The sequence below is a fragment of the Pleurodeles waltl genome, chromosome 6 (assembly GCF_031143425.1).
Source record: "Pleurodeles waltl isolate 20211129_DDA chromosome 6, aPleWal1.hap1.20221129, whole genome shotgun sequence".
Taxonomy (NCBI): Eukaryota; Metazoa; Chordata; class Amphibia; order Caudata; family Salamandridae; genus Pleurodeles; species Pleurodeles waltl.
The window spans coordinates 974367677-974383640 of NC_090445.1; the positions used below are offsets into that span (position 1 = coordinate 974367677).

The window sequence follows — 15964 nt, forward strand, 5'->3', positions numbered from 1 at the left end:
AGAAACAGTACTTGATTTTCAGGTGACAGCTATGATTGCTATGGCTTAAACATGCAACAAAATTAATTATTAGGATCACTCCACTCAAGAGGTTATACTACTCACAGATTAGCTGACTTAACATCCATTAAGTTCTTCGCAGATCAAATTTTTCTCTGGGTAGAAAGATTCCTGTGATATCCTGTTTCAAGGTGTGTGACTAATTGGAAGTAAGACTGTAAGGTCATAATTTAAATAAATCCTTTCTCTTGAGCAAAAAGGTCATAAGGCCAGCAGGAGACAAAACCTTTACTGTGCTCTGGTCTTGAAAGGGGACAGTCAAACACTGAGATGAGTGGAAAAATTGCATCAACAACAGCTCCTGCTGTTCGATTTGACTCTACTTAAGATGGGGCTCATAGAAGATGAAAAAAATGAAGGAGAAATAAATAAATATGGTACTGTTAGAAAAGTAAGAAGGACTGGCTGAGAGTGAGCTGCAAATCAAGAGACCTAGGTGTAGTAAAACCAGAGATGACAGAAACATGGAGTGTGCCAAGTTTCATAGACAGTTTACAGTTAACTTTGCATATTTCTCACCAAGGCAAAAAAGAAGCTTCTGAAATAATACATGAGTTGGGATTTTTGTGTGATAATTGGGGCATTATGACTAGGTAAGGCTTGGGATATATACCAGTATGAAACCCCATAAAAATGATTGTGAGTTACCAGGGCCATCTACTACACAGACGGTAAACCATGCACGTACATCAGTGTAGAAAAGCAGGCAACCCAACAAACATAGGGAGGGCTGGGAACTGGAAATGATGCAAGATTATGCCATACAATAAAAACTTCACACAACTCTAACTGAAACGAGTAATTGAGTAAATAAGAAATAACAGTGAAGGTGAGCACAGGAGAAAAAAAGAATGAAATGTAAAAAGTACAAAGACAAAAAAGGCAGAAACAGGGACCATACTTGCAGCATAGAAAGGGGTGCATGAAAGAGACCAAAAGAGACCAACAAGTTCATGTGGACATGGTAAAATGCCAGGATTGGAGACTATAGAAGGCATTAGAGGAAAGGGACTGGAAAATGGAGAAACAGCCAACAGGTTTATCTATTTGGTAGAAAGGCATGGGACACAAGCACACAAGGCGTAAAGGAATTACAGAAGGTGTAATTGTATAATACATGAAATACCCAAACAGTGAGAAGAAGAAAAAGTAAAAGCACAAGCGTAGGGGGTGTAAAAAGAATCACCAGAGAGCAGATGAGTATTTAGGTAATCAGTGCAATCTGAGCGAAATGCTTCTGAATGTGTACCTTAAGGTAAACCTGTTGACTTACATCTGATGTGATGAACTTTAAATGAAGTACTAAGAAGCATTACCATACACAAGATGGGGCTTTCCTTGATGCATTAGCATGCCCAAAAAAGGTAACTTGTCGTTTGTTCTAAGATTAATTCCAATGTATTGTACAAAGATTGCACCCATTCAGAACCAGCTATGTGGCACCAAGGCAGACAATGTTCAACAGAGGTTTCTCCTAACCTCTACTCATCTCCTCGTACGAGGAGGATATCTAATTATAGAGATTTCAAGTGATGTTTCAACTTGGACACATAATAATGCTGGAAGGAGCAAAAAGAGCAGACTATTACAATTATACAGCGCACACTGTGTGATTTATACTTGTCTAGAATAAATAATATCTTTCCAAAAACCACATCACATGGAAAGCTGGCATCCAGCCTGGGAGACAGCAAGCAGCAGAAAGACTTACCATAACACCGAATTCCGATTCCTTGATGTGTGGCGCTTTAGCCTGTCAGACAGGTTCCAATGTATTTTTTAGGGGGAAGCCTAGAAAGAACATAAGCTACATAGCATTATGAAGTCACTACAGTACATTTTTTAACAGACATCTCTACCATTTGGAAAGAGACATACAAGATGAAGCGCAATATATTGAGACATGGCTCCCCTTTAAAACATTGATATGAGAAGCACTTAAAGATTCCTGTTTTTAGATTTCCTAAGCTTTCTTCCTATAAAAAAATACTTGACCCTTCTCACTTTTGTCAATACTCATTGTCGCGTCAACGGAATTTGTAAATATTCAACGATGCAGAAGAAACAACATCTACAATGAATAAACAAAAGCTGTTTGAAAAAGTTGCAAATCAAATGCAAACATTAAATTCATCTGCTCAAAGTTACAACACACAATAAAATTAAGATGAGCAATTTAGGATTCTCGGGCCTCCATTACAAGATGGCCAGTAACTGAGTTATTGATTCCAGTGTTATCTCCACCCCAGTTAACTGCCAGCATAAATTTCCTGGCCAGAAACGGGGAATGACATGCATTACCTGGAACATCTTGGTCCATTATCATTTGTGATTTTTCATTTCCACTAGGTGCAAGGTGCAAGGAAAAGCACTCGTTTATTACTGGGTCAATTACAGGGTCCGAAATTTAGAATTATGAATGGTGGTACCACTCGGTACAACTAGGTGGGTGATCTGAGTCTTCTAAGAAATGAGGGTTTCAGTTACCTAACTCATTGGCACTTATTTTCACATCATAATAAGGGTGAAAAACCAAGGTGTTCTTGCACAGTTTTCACACTGTGAGATTATAAAGATGTCTGTTTCATATGCACCATCAACTAATGAATCAGTTTCCCACTAAAATACTTGAGGCCACAAAAGATTGAGGGGAAGTTCAACTGCCTACAAAGCTTCCAAACTACAGCTTGAAAATGCATGGCAAACCTAAATCTTCCCAAGAATCTCCAAGAGTCACAACAGCGTCACTGTGGCTTTGCTCTTGCAAAGTGTAAGAAAAGATGTCACTAAGGGCCAGATGTAGCAAAATGCGATTTTGCGGATCGGAAATTGCGAGTCGGTGCGACTCGCAATTTCCGATTCGCAAAATCGTATGCAGAATGGTGTCTCAGACACCTTCTGCGAATCTCAAGGGGGTCGCAAAGACCCACCTCATTAATATTAATGAGGTGGTCGCAATTTGCGACCCCCTTGAGATTCCCTGCACTCACAGGGATGGTGGCCTGCTGGAGACAGCAGACATCCATGTCTGTGACTGCTTTTTCAATAAAGCATTTTTTTTTTTGTAATGCACCCCGTTTTCCTTAAAGGAAAACGAGTTGCATTACAAAAGAAAAAATGAAACCATTTGGTTTCGTTTTTTCAGAGTAGGGTCCCATGGGGACCCCTTCCCTTTTGCGAATGAGTTAGCACCCACTTCAAGTGGGTGCTAAATGCGAATTGCTTTGCGACCGCTTTCGCCGTCACAAAGCAATTCTGCATCGCGGTGCGAGTCGCAAATAGGAAGGGAGAACCCCTTCCTATTTGCGAGTCGCATTCCCATTTTGCGAGTCGGTACCGGCTTGCAAAATGGGAATGTGCATCGTGATGGCCGTTTTGCATGGGGCAAACTGCGATTTTCGCAGTTTGCGCCATGCAAAACGGTTCGTACATCTGGCCCTAAATCACTAGGCATGGCAGTCATGTTTTATTACTAATTCCAGAACTAAATAAGGCTAGCCCGAAGTAGTCCAGGCCTAGCCTTATTGACCCCCATTATACCTAGGACCACCCACATTTCCCAGTTGCAACTAATCCGTTTCTGAACCTACCAGAAACAGCTGTAGCAACTTGGACAAAGTACAGACAGTATGAGGGGACGCAGTGTTTGGCGTTGCCAGCAGTTGGTGATGCTGCAGCAGTTTGGTAATTCAGGTTGCCTCATAGGAAGAAAGCAGTAATGATGTGTGAATGCTGTACTGCCTAGGCCAGCTAGCCTACAACATGTAGCATTAAATGTTACACCATAATATTAGGACTTAGGCCCTCATTCTGACCCTGGCGGTCCTAAACCGCCAGGGCCACGGGCAACGGAAGCACTGCCAACAGGCTGGCGGTGCTTCAGTGCCCATTCTGACCGCGGCGCTAAAGCCGCGGTCAGAAAAGGGGATCCGGCGGTTTCCCGCCGGATTTCCCCTGGGCCAGAGAATCCGCCATGGCGGCGCTGCTTGCAGCGCCGCCATGGGGATTCCGACCCCCTTCCCGCCATCCTGTTCCTGGTGGTAAAACCCGCCAGGAACAGGATGGCGGGAACGGGTGTTGTGGGGCCCCTGCACTGCCCATGCCACTGGCATGACAGTGAAAATCGCGACGGGTGCTACTGCACCCATCGCACCCCTGCAACTCCGCCGGCTCCGTTCGGAGCCGGCTTCCTCGTTGCAGGGGCTTTTCCGTTGGGCCGGCGGGCGATCTTCTGGCGATCGCCCGCCGGCCCAGCGGGAAAGTCAAAATGACCCCCGCGGTATATTGACCGCGGTGCGGTCTTTCGGCAGTATCCGCACAGCGGGCGGCGCCCACCACCCACCGGGCTCAGAATGAGCCCCTTAGTGCCTGATTTAGAACTCGGCGGACAGGTTACTCTGTCAAAACAGTGACGGATATCCCATCCACCGAAATCTAAATTCCATAGGACATAATGGGATTTAGACTTCAACGGATGGGATATCCAACACTGTTGTGATGGAGTAACCCGTCCACAAAGTTCTAAATCAGGTCTTCGGTCTATTCAGTGTCAGATCAGACGTATTATCTCTTGATTTTGTCTACATGTCCTAAGGTGTTGTACAACAGCCTGCCAGTGAGTTTTTTCCCAGCATCCAGCTAGGAATCCTTGTGATAACTACGTGCTTTTGCCAAGTGACTCAATAAAACACATCTATGTCAGAAATGTTAAATTTTTCTATGATACTAAAATGTTTGTTCATCTTGCCCTTTCCATTAGTACAGTGGGTGACAATTTAAAAAAGGGCATATTAATCATTTCGTACAATTGGTGATGTTACTTTCAGTATCCACTGAAGTTCTTATATCTGCCTGATGCATCTTTATATGCCAAATCTAAGGGAAGAGTGGTATGGGGAGGATTGTTACTTTGGGAAATACCTGCCACTGTTTACTTGAGATGTAGTATTTCTGAGTGGGCCAAACTGTGTTGTACCTATTCGAAATTTGCCGTCAATTTAACCTATCAACTAAACTTTGCTTTCTACTGAGTTGCTGTTATTGCAAGCTGTCTGCCAGAGCTCAGGTAATCACAAAGGCAATGATTTAAATAGACTATTGGAAAAAGGCATTTCGCTCCATCCCTTTCATTATCTTCTTCCTTATCATCTTGATTGGGCAGCAGTTGTGCTGGTCTACCTATGCAGTAGTTCTACTGGTCATAAGTGATAGAGACATTGATAATGCAGACCTTGTTTCAAAAACAGAAACAGAGTTTATGAGCATTCAACCCACACTATTTCTCTGAGCCACCCTTGAAGTGTCTGTCTCGCTACCCCAAGGATCAAATGTTAAAGGGGTGTACTTAGTACTTGGTGTGGGACCAAAAGTAAGGTGGCCCCCAAGTTTTTAGCTTAGCCTTTTGTTGATCATCTTCAACGCCATTCGACTGGAGTCACCTATAAAGCAGTTCCATTACTCGTAACTGATAGAATCATTATTGACACAAACCCCATCTTAAGTGCAGTAGGAAGAGTACATACATGGTGCAACCCTGGGACAAATACATTAGGAAAGGGTTTTTACATTCTGAACTGACTGTCTAAGAAATGTAATAGGATAGGATTTTATATTGCAAACTTCAAATAAATACCACAGAAAGGGAGTTTATACTCTGAACTCTGACAAAGATAATCAGTTTTACATTGTAAACTCTTGGACAAACCCCCTAGGAAGGGGCTTTACGTTGCTTAACACCAGAGAGACCGTATTTTGCAGTTCCTTGGATAGAGCCATCTGATTTTCATTCTGCACATTTGTAATTATTTTAAATTCAGAATTAGTTTGATGAGAGTGACAGTTTCCAACCCATACAACCCCTTTGAGCCAGCCTTGGACTCTTCTGCATTGCTACCTTAAGCATCAAGAGCTGCTACCAGCAACTCCTGCTGAGCTGTTCATGCACAGTCAGACACAGAGTCCTGGATCAGAAGGTGTCTGTGAGCACTAAGGGGCCTGGGTGGGAGGTGACTGAACTCTGTTCTTTGATGTAACTGGTGTTGAGTCTGGGTCAAATAGTAAGATTGACCCAAGATACCAGAGGTTAGACTCCAACTATCATAACTGGAGCCTAGTAACCCATCATTGTGCAGGAGCATTGTTACTGTCCACTGCCGCAGGAGAAACCAGCCCTGCTACTATCCGTCTTTCCAAAACCCTTTGCCGCGGCACAGTAACTACCAAGAGTAGCAGTGACTGTCGCTGCTGAACAAGAGCAATGGTGCAGCATGCACCAGCATCAGAGCCTACACAATGTGGCATGACACACTGGAGTCCCTATTCCGCAGGTGGCTGTTGCATACAAATCCTCATGGATTTTGAAGTGGGCTGGGAGCTTTGCGTGTTGCAACAAAGAAACAAATGGTTGTGCTCCTGCGTGCTCCACTTTTCCACCAGAGGTGATTGTTTTATGTCTTCTGATGGACTCCTCCAAGAGCTCTCACCCTTCCATCTGAGTGGGTGATGATAGTGGCAGGTTGAGGCTATGCTGATCTATCTAGTATGCAAGTATGGTGCTCTTAAATGCATGCAGTGTATTTACACTTCAGCACATATCTGATGGCAAACCAGCTACTCAGTTCAAGCTCATTTCTCCTCCCCTGAAGGTCACGCTGCCACACATGCCTCAAGCATGAAGTGCACTAATCTGCACATGTGCACTTTGTGTACACACATCCTGGACAGCTAGAATGGTTTGGTGCACTAGGAAATGTATCAGACACGGACAGCAGGTGCTAGAAATTGCTGTGCAGCTGTTAATGTAAGTCGGAGTAGAGAATAAGTGCTCGCAGCTATTAGAGGGTCTGAGAAGAAAGTAGCTAAGACTCTGTTCACTAGCATAACTGGTGCCTGAAGGCACCAGTCAACACAACCAGTTGTACAAATAATGGGAAGGCCAGTGGCCCTTGCTGGGAGGACATTGGCAAGAGCAGCCAGCCAGTTGTCACTAGGCCAGACTGGGTGATAGATCTTCTCCCAAAATGTGAGCACACCCTCATTATGGAAATCAAGGTGGCACATTTACAAGCATAAGAAGAACTCTGTTTAGGAACAGCAATTGAAGACTTGTTTTAAAAGCAAGACTCGTCCATTGCTACAGATGTACACAGCACATCTTCAGGATGAAGGGAATAGCTAAAGCCCTTAAGGTGGAAAGGCAATACGTGAACATACAGACATCACTCTTTCACCCCTCACAGGAGTCACACTCCACCGTAACTACTCTCATACAACCAAACACATGATATTGGAATCATTCTTATGCCCCCCACTACAAGTTAATAGTCTCGCTCTGCTGCTTCCGGGCATGACAGAGTAGCAGGCGCACACAAACAGAAGCACTCTGACATGCCAAACAAAAAACTTCTCTAGTCAGACCTACAATCGCTACGTAAGAATAAGTGCAAGCAGGCTGGCAGATGTCCCTACCTGGACGCAGTAGTCTCATCCCGAAGGTTCAAGCAATAGCAAAGCCAATAGGTCTGGCTTCAATTTTCACTTACATTCCAGGCTTACTGACACTGACAATGCTTGTCTAGGTTTAGAACCAGCTAGGGCCAGATATTAAATGAGCTGTCAGGAAATGACTTCTCAGTTTGTCGAGAAAATGCCCCATAATTGTGGCTTTGGTGGTTGTGAACAAATAAAAAGCGATCATAGCAGAACACTTCCAGGACTGTCCAATGTTGTCCAGAGAAGACCTGCCTTCTCATTCTCAGCATACCAACTCAATTTAAACCTGGCTGCAGGGTTGAAAGTCACGTGTACAGAAGTCATATGCCATCTGCCTCTTCATTTCCTCATCATGACCTACGCAGAATGTTTTCTTGTGTAGGAAACACATGCCACGACTCTTCTGACAGATGCTCTACATGTTTTGGATACTGTTAACTGCCAGAGTGCTACACTCTGCTGGAAGATAAAGTAACACCCAAACTTATCTTCCATTTGACATGGAAAACTATCGTCCCCGTGACTAGACCGAGACCAGCTGTTGTGAGGAACAGGTCGTTTTACCTGCATTCTCTATGGGGAGATGGCCAACTTAGTCTCCTTGTATACATCCATTTAGTCTATCATGATTGAGCTTGCTGAGTCTCCCATTATGCAAGACATGTGTTAGGAGCAGTTAGGTTCAAAGCGGGTGGGATACACAGTTTGTGGGTCCCTGTACGAAAGCAACATCTAAAGTTGAAGGGTACTCATGGGATTTAGTGGGAGCCAGATCTGTTGTGCCCCATCCCTGCATGTACCTCTCTCTTGCTCTACAACCCTGCCCTGCAAAAAGCACTGTAAGCCCTTAGCATATGATGCTCTTGTTTTGATTCACATAACTTTTAAAGTGTGAAATGCTAATCAAGTCAAGTGCAAACATTTAATCCATAACAACTATCTTTTACTAGACCTTATTAAAGTTTCAACGGGAAACCACTGCCTCACAGCAAAGACAGGTGTTGTATTTGTCACCAAAGATATGAAATTTAAAAAACTGAGTTGTAACAACGCATCTCATTCAACAACCTGCCTCCAAAAGTAGCCAAACATATATTCATGAAGCCCTATTCTAGACGTCTACCCATGCCTAAGAACCTGCAAGTCTATGAACTGCACCTTACTGCACTTGCCATAGGCCACTAAAGATGACAGAGTCCCAAACCAGAATATGGTTTCTGCAGACCTTGTTAGACGGACTGCACAATTGAGAATTTGAGAACCTCAAAACTGTGTAATGCAATCATAGATCCATAGCTGCAAGCAGATTAAGCCATTTTTGATGGCACAGCAAAAGGTAGAGCTACAAGGTCCCCACACACTGACATGTGCTTCTTTGTTTATAAGAACACAATGAGACTAAAATATGAACCCCATGCTCCCTTAAAATGGGCTCTGCATTTTGCCTTAATCTCTCATTGAAAATGCAGCTTTGCTGCAAAAACGTGCAGGACATTCACGAACATAGCATATGACAGAGTATCAAAAGCTAATTCAGGTCAAACAATGCCATGAAACTTCCTTACTTTTAGTAACTTGTTTACGTAATAGGACTAAAGTAACACAAGTGCTAAATGAATTTAAGTTGTAACAAACACTTTTAAGGGTGAGCCTTTACTGCTCAAACTCACAACACCCTGGAAAGCAAAGCATGCAAAGGTAATACTTAGCAATTCAGTGAGCTATCAGTAGTACCTGACTCCTGTAGTTCCAAGATCAATGGGAATATATTTCATAAGAATTGTCTATTTGCTGCTCTGCTCCACACTTCAAAATGAACTGAACTGATGCAGCCTGTGCCACGGCCCAACATGAATAATAAGGGCCATCACCCTGTGCAGGGCCGTGACCTGAAGAGCATCATTGCCTTATTTGCACTTTTCATGACTATGGTATGGCATCACTTGTCGCAAGAGAACTCAGCAGGTACAACATCCAGATTGCAGCCCTTGGCGAGACCAGGTTTGCAGACAAAGAACAGCTGACAGACGTCAAAGCCGGTTACACCTTTTTCTGGAGTAGCCGCAGCAGCGATGAACGTCACGAAGCAGGAGTGAGTTTTACCATTAGATCTAATCTGATCAGCAAATTAGCCACCCTCCCAAAAGCATTCAACGATCGACTCATGTTTCTGCGGCTCCCCCTCAAAGGAAAGCGCCACGCCACCTTCATCAGTGCATATGCCCCCACCATGACAAACCCAGGGGAGATCAAAGACAGGTTTTATGATGACCTGGAGTTCCTCATAGCATCTGTGGCAGGTGGGAGCTGCAGAGAAGCTTGAGGGCTACAGCTATAGTGCATGCTGTGAAGAGATGGGGGTAGTCGCCCTGTGCACTGCTGTACCTGGAGGGGCTGTAGCCATCTGTGGTGCTGTTTGCAACCTCTGGTATGCTAGGAGGGAGGCAGTGGTGAAGAGAAAGGGCCATCGCACTAAGGCACTGTGCAGCCACAACCAGTGGAAGAAGGGCAATGAGTCAAAAACTTGAATCCAGAAGCACCCAAAGACTTGCTGGCGGATTCAGGAAGACTTACCATGTAACTAGCAGAGCGCCATGGATGCCTGCCAACCTGACTGCAGGATCTAGATCTGTGCTCAACACCGGGCTCCAGACGCACGCTCAGACACGCTGCTTAAACACCTAAGAGAGAGCTGGTAAGACTGAATACTGGGCCGCCAACCCTGGGGGAGGACTTGCTCTGACTTAAACGCTACAGCGCAGTGACACTTTGACTTTTGACAAAACCTGAACACGAGGCATAGCTTGGATGTTATTTCACCCCACAGGGGAACAACAAGGGATCTTAGACTGAGAGGTGGGACCTGAGAATCTGACCCAAGGTCTACTAGTAGGCCTCGCTTGAGAAGACTGTGTGTATTATTTGTGGTGTGCCATATTATATGTTGTATTTATATGAAAATGCTACCGCTTATATAAAAGCAAATATTTGATTGGACAATCATTAATTGGGGATTACTTGATGTACCTTGAGTTGTGAGCATGTGTTCAGCCTATACCTACCTCCTCCCAAAGAAGCTTGGACTGCTTGATGTGCTCTGCCACTGGGAGTAAAGCGTTGAAGGCGGACTTGGCCCAGCTGCTCATAGCCCATAGTTAGACAGGCCCGGGGCCATCAAGAGTAAAAGGCCTCAACCACCACGGTTATGCCCGCTCCTGCTTTCCCCTTGGCCCTCCAACGGGGGTTTGACAATTTTAGGTCAGGTCAATCATAAATTAAGGGGGTAAACAGAGTAGACTAGATGAGCTTGAAGGGTAAATGGAAAATCAGTCTTGATTACACTATTAAATACGGAGGCTACTCTTGTGGTGATACACTGAATCTGTACAGCAATATATTTTTCATAATAATCTGTTCTTTTAAATAATAATCATATGGGTTACATATCTATCCTGCATCTAAGGATAACTGCAACATGTAACTGAAACTCAGATATGTAATCAAGCACTTAAGTGTATCTAGGGGCAGTTAGATGAAAATTCAGTGACCATGTGCACTTCTAATTCAAAATTAGCAAGCAATTCGCCGGGGTATTTATGTACTGTGGTGATAATTAAGGTAGTATATTTTATATTTTCTAAATGGTTTGATGCTATCCTAATAATCATACATTGCTATGGATAGTATTTTCCAATGTCACTGATGCTGATCTCTTAATCTACCAGCAATTTGCAGAGGTACCCGTATTTCAAGTTAAACACCACCACAGCTGCTAAATAAGCATCCAACCCACAAATACAGAACTGCAGGAACACCTGCTTCTTACTGTAATTTTTGACCTCTTGCACTTGAACCTCTAGGGCGCACTGAGAGGCAGTATTGTGAACGCCACAGTTATCAGACATGACACAGGTTTAGGACAGTAGGCCCCGTTTATCAGGCACACACTTCAGCTTACAGGTGAAGAAAATATGAGTGGGACAGGCAGGTGCCAAACCCTCAGGTATCTGACACAGCAGGGTATTTAGATCTCAATACCTCAACCTGGAGCTCAGCTATAATTCAGTCAAGAGCAAGCAAAATCTGCCAGCAGGAGCCACGCCGACTCAAAGAAAGTGACAGGTGAAGAATGGGACTGCATGCTCTGGGTATGAAAGCAGACCATCCCTGACTGTTGTTAAATAATTTTCCTATGGCCTACCTCACTTTTTGTGGGCTTGCTACAGACCGCTTCAGCTGGATGCCAGAGGCAGCACTGTATGCAATACTCCACAGAGCCAATCCTTGTCAAGATTGGATGGCTTTCGTGCTGATGTCAGTCTTATTTGTTGCCTTCTCCCGTTTCTGACTTTGACCTGCCCAGGGGAGCTTTTTGGTTGTCCAGAAGCATCATTGCATCTAAGAAAACAAAGCCACATTAGACCACCAGTTTGCAGCATTCACCTACTGCAGTAGAAGTACTGCAGAAATGCGGAAGATACAACATCCATCTTGACAGACATTGAAGACTGTTATAAACAAGTATTATAAATGCCAATTACTCTTGTTTGTATGTAAAGGTAAGTCTGACTGGCATTGCCAATACTTGTTCTTCTAAGTCTACATATTCTGAGAACTTGGGTTTCATGGCTTCAGTTTAACTATGTCCAAGCAGATTAAGAAGTGTGGCTATAAATTACCAGGGCAAATATAATAAAGTCAAGAACATGCAAGCAGTGACTTTCTCAATGTCACTCTCAAAGTGTCTTTTTTCCCCTCTAATCGTTCCCTCTACGTTGCTCAATCCTTTACCCTCCCATGCCTCTCATTTCCTTTACCTCCACCCCCCCCAATTCTCCCATCTCCTTTATCTCCTGCTCTCACCTGGACAGATTCCAATCGCTTCTTCCCGTCCCTTTTATCCTCTTGATTCCAGTGTCTTTTTTCTACATTCTATGCCTCCTCAGTCTTCAGTGTCATCTATTTACACATTGTTCATTTCATCGCCTCTGTTTATTGCCTCTTTTTTCCTTATATTGAGTTCACCAAATTTTTCAATCTAATCCTTGCACCCATTGTTCCCACTTTTTGTGCTCACTGCTATTTACCTCTGCATTCCAATCTTTTACTCCTAAATATGCCCAGTTACTTCTGCTGTCAACACTCCATTCTGCCTTAGCTCACCTGCTCTTCTCTCCCACTACACGACTCAGTCACCCTTTCCTCCCCCCCCCCCAATGTCGACACTGCTACACTTTCTCATCATACGTTTAACTCTTTCTTGTCCCTTCAGTTTACTCTGTCTCTTTGTGCCAGGGCTACAAAGCTTATATGTACACGTCAAGTTTGGTAAAATGTAATGCAAACAGTTTTGAGAATCAAGAGATTTGAGACGACTTATGAAAAAAGCCAAAGTAGATCAGCTCAAGTAGATCAAGGTAACTATCAAATAAAATATTTCAAATTATTAAATTGTTCTCCATTGTTGTCAGTGTTCACCAAACTTCACATGTGTAACCACATGTCCATCAACAGAAGCTATTGGACATTAGGTGTAACTACAACAAAAGATGTTAACTTTTTAAAATAAAGAAAGAAAATAGCCTCATTTTACGGGTTCTCAATGCCAGAATAGCGAGGTTAAGTTCCAGAAACAAGGTAGCAGAAGTATAAAGCTTGACAAATGTTAGCTATTGCTTCCCTGCTTTCTCTTAGAACTCACAAGCATCATTAAAAGAGACATTCCACGAAGTGAGCTGTACAACCCTTGTTCAATAATGCCTATGTGTGATTATTGTAACATTTCTGTGAATACCAGGAGAACTCTATAATATTATATTTTAAGTTTCTCATTTCCTTTTTGAAACTGGAAAATGCACATTAAAACCCTTAATGACATTATACTATCCACTACTCATCGTATTGGTTAAAATCCATAAATCATATGCATAATGCAGCTTTTCAAATAATGGAAAATAAAGTAACTCATGGGTGCGTCACCAGTTCTGTGTAAAGTGCGTTTTGAAACCCCTGTAGAAAATTAGATATCATTCCAAATCTAACAAAAACACTTTTTTTTTCATTTATGTTCTACGCAGGCCCGGTTCTAGCGGGTAGGCCAGATGGGCCAGGCTCACCCAATGATTACCCTGGCCAACTCAAGGCCATTTAGAACTGAAAAACAAAAGCGTTCCACCATAATGTTTGAAATGGGTGTGCATCCATCCCCAGGGGCCAGCCCTTATTGTTTATTTTAATGAGTAATACCATTGACATTGGACATTTTCAGGCCTGGAAAGACGTGTGAAATCATGAGAGTTTAGTAGCTGCTTTGATGCACAAATCACCAGCATGGTTATCCTGAAAACTGAATTAAGATCCTCAGCTTATTGCATCGTATTTTTTAACTTCAATGCTTTGCAGAGTAAAAAACATGAAAAGCTGTAAAGTGGCCCTGTATGGCTGCAGAAACGTTTTCTCTGATGCTCATGACCAGAAGAAGCCTTCTGCAGTCAAAGATCTGCATCTTAAAGATCTGACAAGGAGCTTGTCTCCCTTTCCCCAAAGCCATAGCACATCAGAGAAAGAGAAATATCCTGCTGATTATTGTGTTAAAAATGTCAAAAACAGATGCCTAAAATCCTACAGCCAGGAGGCCTACACCTAAGAACACCCGATTCTCAACTAAAGCACCGTAGTCATGCCCTGTGGCAAAAACATGCTGCCTGCGACGATCAGTGGGCATGGTTATGATTAAGGGCCACTAAGTACAGGGCAAGACTTGCACCAAGTACCTCTGCTCCTAATACCCGCAGTGTTAAGACTCAAGAAGTGCCCAGTACTGCATAGTCTGCGCCCATACCTTGCCCACAGAACCGCTAGCTTGCAGTTGGACCTGGGCACGGAACATGGCCAAAGGACCGATCCATAAGTCACATTACATAACACAACAGTTGAAGCTTGACTTGTGTCAGTACCCCGAGCTTTAAATGGGGCCATATTAATTGTCCGATGCGGAGAACCTTTAATTTGAAAGGGGCATACCTGCACTTCTCAGCTTTACTACAATATATTTAATAGCTGAGTACCGGAAGACAGGTATTCTAAAGAGTCAGTGCCTGCACTTCCACGGTCAGCGACTAAAACATCTGATGTCTGAACGCGTAGTGTCCCGTTTCAGGTGGGCTTAAAACACAAGCGGAAAGACAACAGCTAAAACAAAAAGCTTTCCAAAGCGGCGGCAACTAAAAAGTCCCGTAGAAGGTGGCGGAGACGGTCCCTGCACAATCCTTGTCTTACTGGCGGCGGGAGCCCGGAATACACTGCTCGACTAAGTGAGGACTAAAACTACTTGCCTAGGCACCCACGTCCCCTCACCCAAGACCAAAGACATAAACAAAACGCTCGGGGAGGCGGGCGCAGAAGAGGACTCGCCCGTAACCTTGTACAGCACGGGTGGCTCCCGGCAATGGACGGTTTCACAGACGCAGATGCGGAATTGGATTTCACTCAACGTGGTCTACTCACCAGCACGGACTCCGTTCGCATGGATCACCCGGGTCTCGCGGGTGTCACAGGCTACAGCGCCTACACTAGAATCATGCTTCTTGTCAGATGCTGCTTCTGCCGCGTGTGCGCATGCGAGCGCTCTTTCAAGGCGCATGCGTATAGGTAATGAGTGTATGTTTATGTAAAACTATGTTACGTAATTGGTCAGAAAGAGGCTGTATTTTAAAGAATCTTACAAGGTAAAAATAACTGCTGCGGAGGTCCATGTGTGTCTAGCAATTTTGAGGGGATTATAATAGTATGACAACTTTGGTGGTTAATGCAGTTCTGGGAGTGTTCTGTGCTTTGTCTAATCATAATTTTAACTCACAAAGTTGCATAGAGTTTAGTATGCCAGCTGCAAAGGACATAGTTTAACATGCAGATCGGAGATTTGAATTTTATGTACATAGGTAAGCAAATGTCTTGCTTTTGTTAACTAATAGTCCCAGTTCCTCCTTATAGGACATAAAGTGTGTTAGTAAGTGTTGCAGTGCAAGGGGGGTTCGCGCCATAAAAACAGTATCATCAGCATACAGTATGGCAGGAATGAGCCGGAACCCTATTTGGGGCAGGTTGTTACAGTCAGCAGATAGTACATTACCCAAGCTATTAATATATAAGGAGAAAAGGAAGGGTGCCAGAACACAACCCTGCCTTACCCCCCTATCCATGCTCAATGTCTGGGTACATTCGCTAAGTAAACCATGTTGCACTCTGGCCCTGCGCTCATAATATGTTTGCCTGAGAAATTGTATGATCGGTGGGTCCACTTCCATGTTCCCCAAAATAGCCCACAATTTACTATGGATTACGCAATCAAATGCAGCAGTGAAATCAACAAAGTCCAAGTACAATCTCCCTTGCTTGACGGGGGAAATGTTCA

The 15964-nt window shown here is 43.7% G+C and overlaps 1 protein-coding gene across 2 annotated transcripts in view; it reads right to left on the minus strand.

The window, feature by feature from the left end:
• LOC138300449 (protein FRA10AC1) overlaps nt 1–15186 on the minus strand; it is a 195491-nt gene extending 180305 nt beyond the window's left edge. The window contains exons 1-2 of one of the 2 annotated variants that reach the window (XM_069239842.1): nt 15058–15186; nt 1772–1851 (exon numbers count right to left, since the gene is read on the minus strand). In XM_069239842.1, coding sequence (XP_069095943.1) covers nt 1772–1774 — 3 coding nt within the window. In that variant the 5' untranslated portion in view covers nt 1775–1851; nt 15058–15186. Of the gene's footprint in view, nt 1–1771; nt 1852–14885; nt 14907–15057 lie in introns of those variants that run through there. The other variant, XM_069239843.1, reaches the window with a different exon arrangement.
• Between the last annotated feature and the right edge of the window lie 778 nt (nt 15187–15964).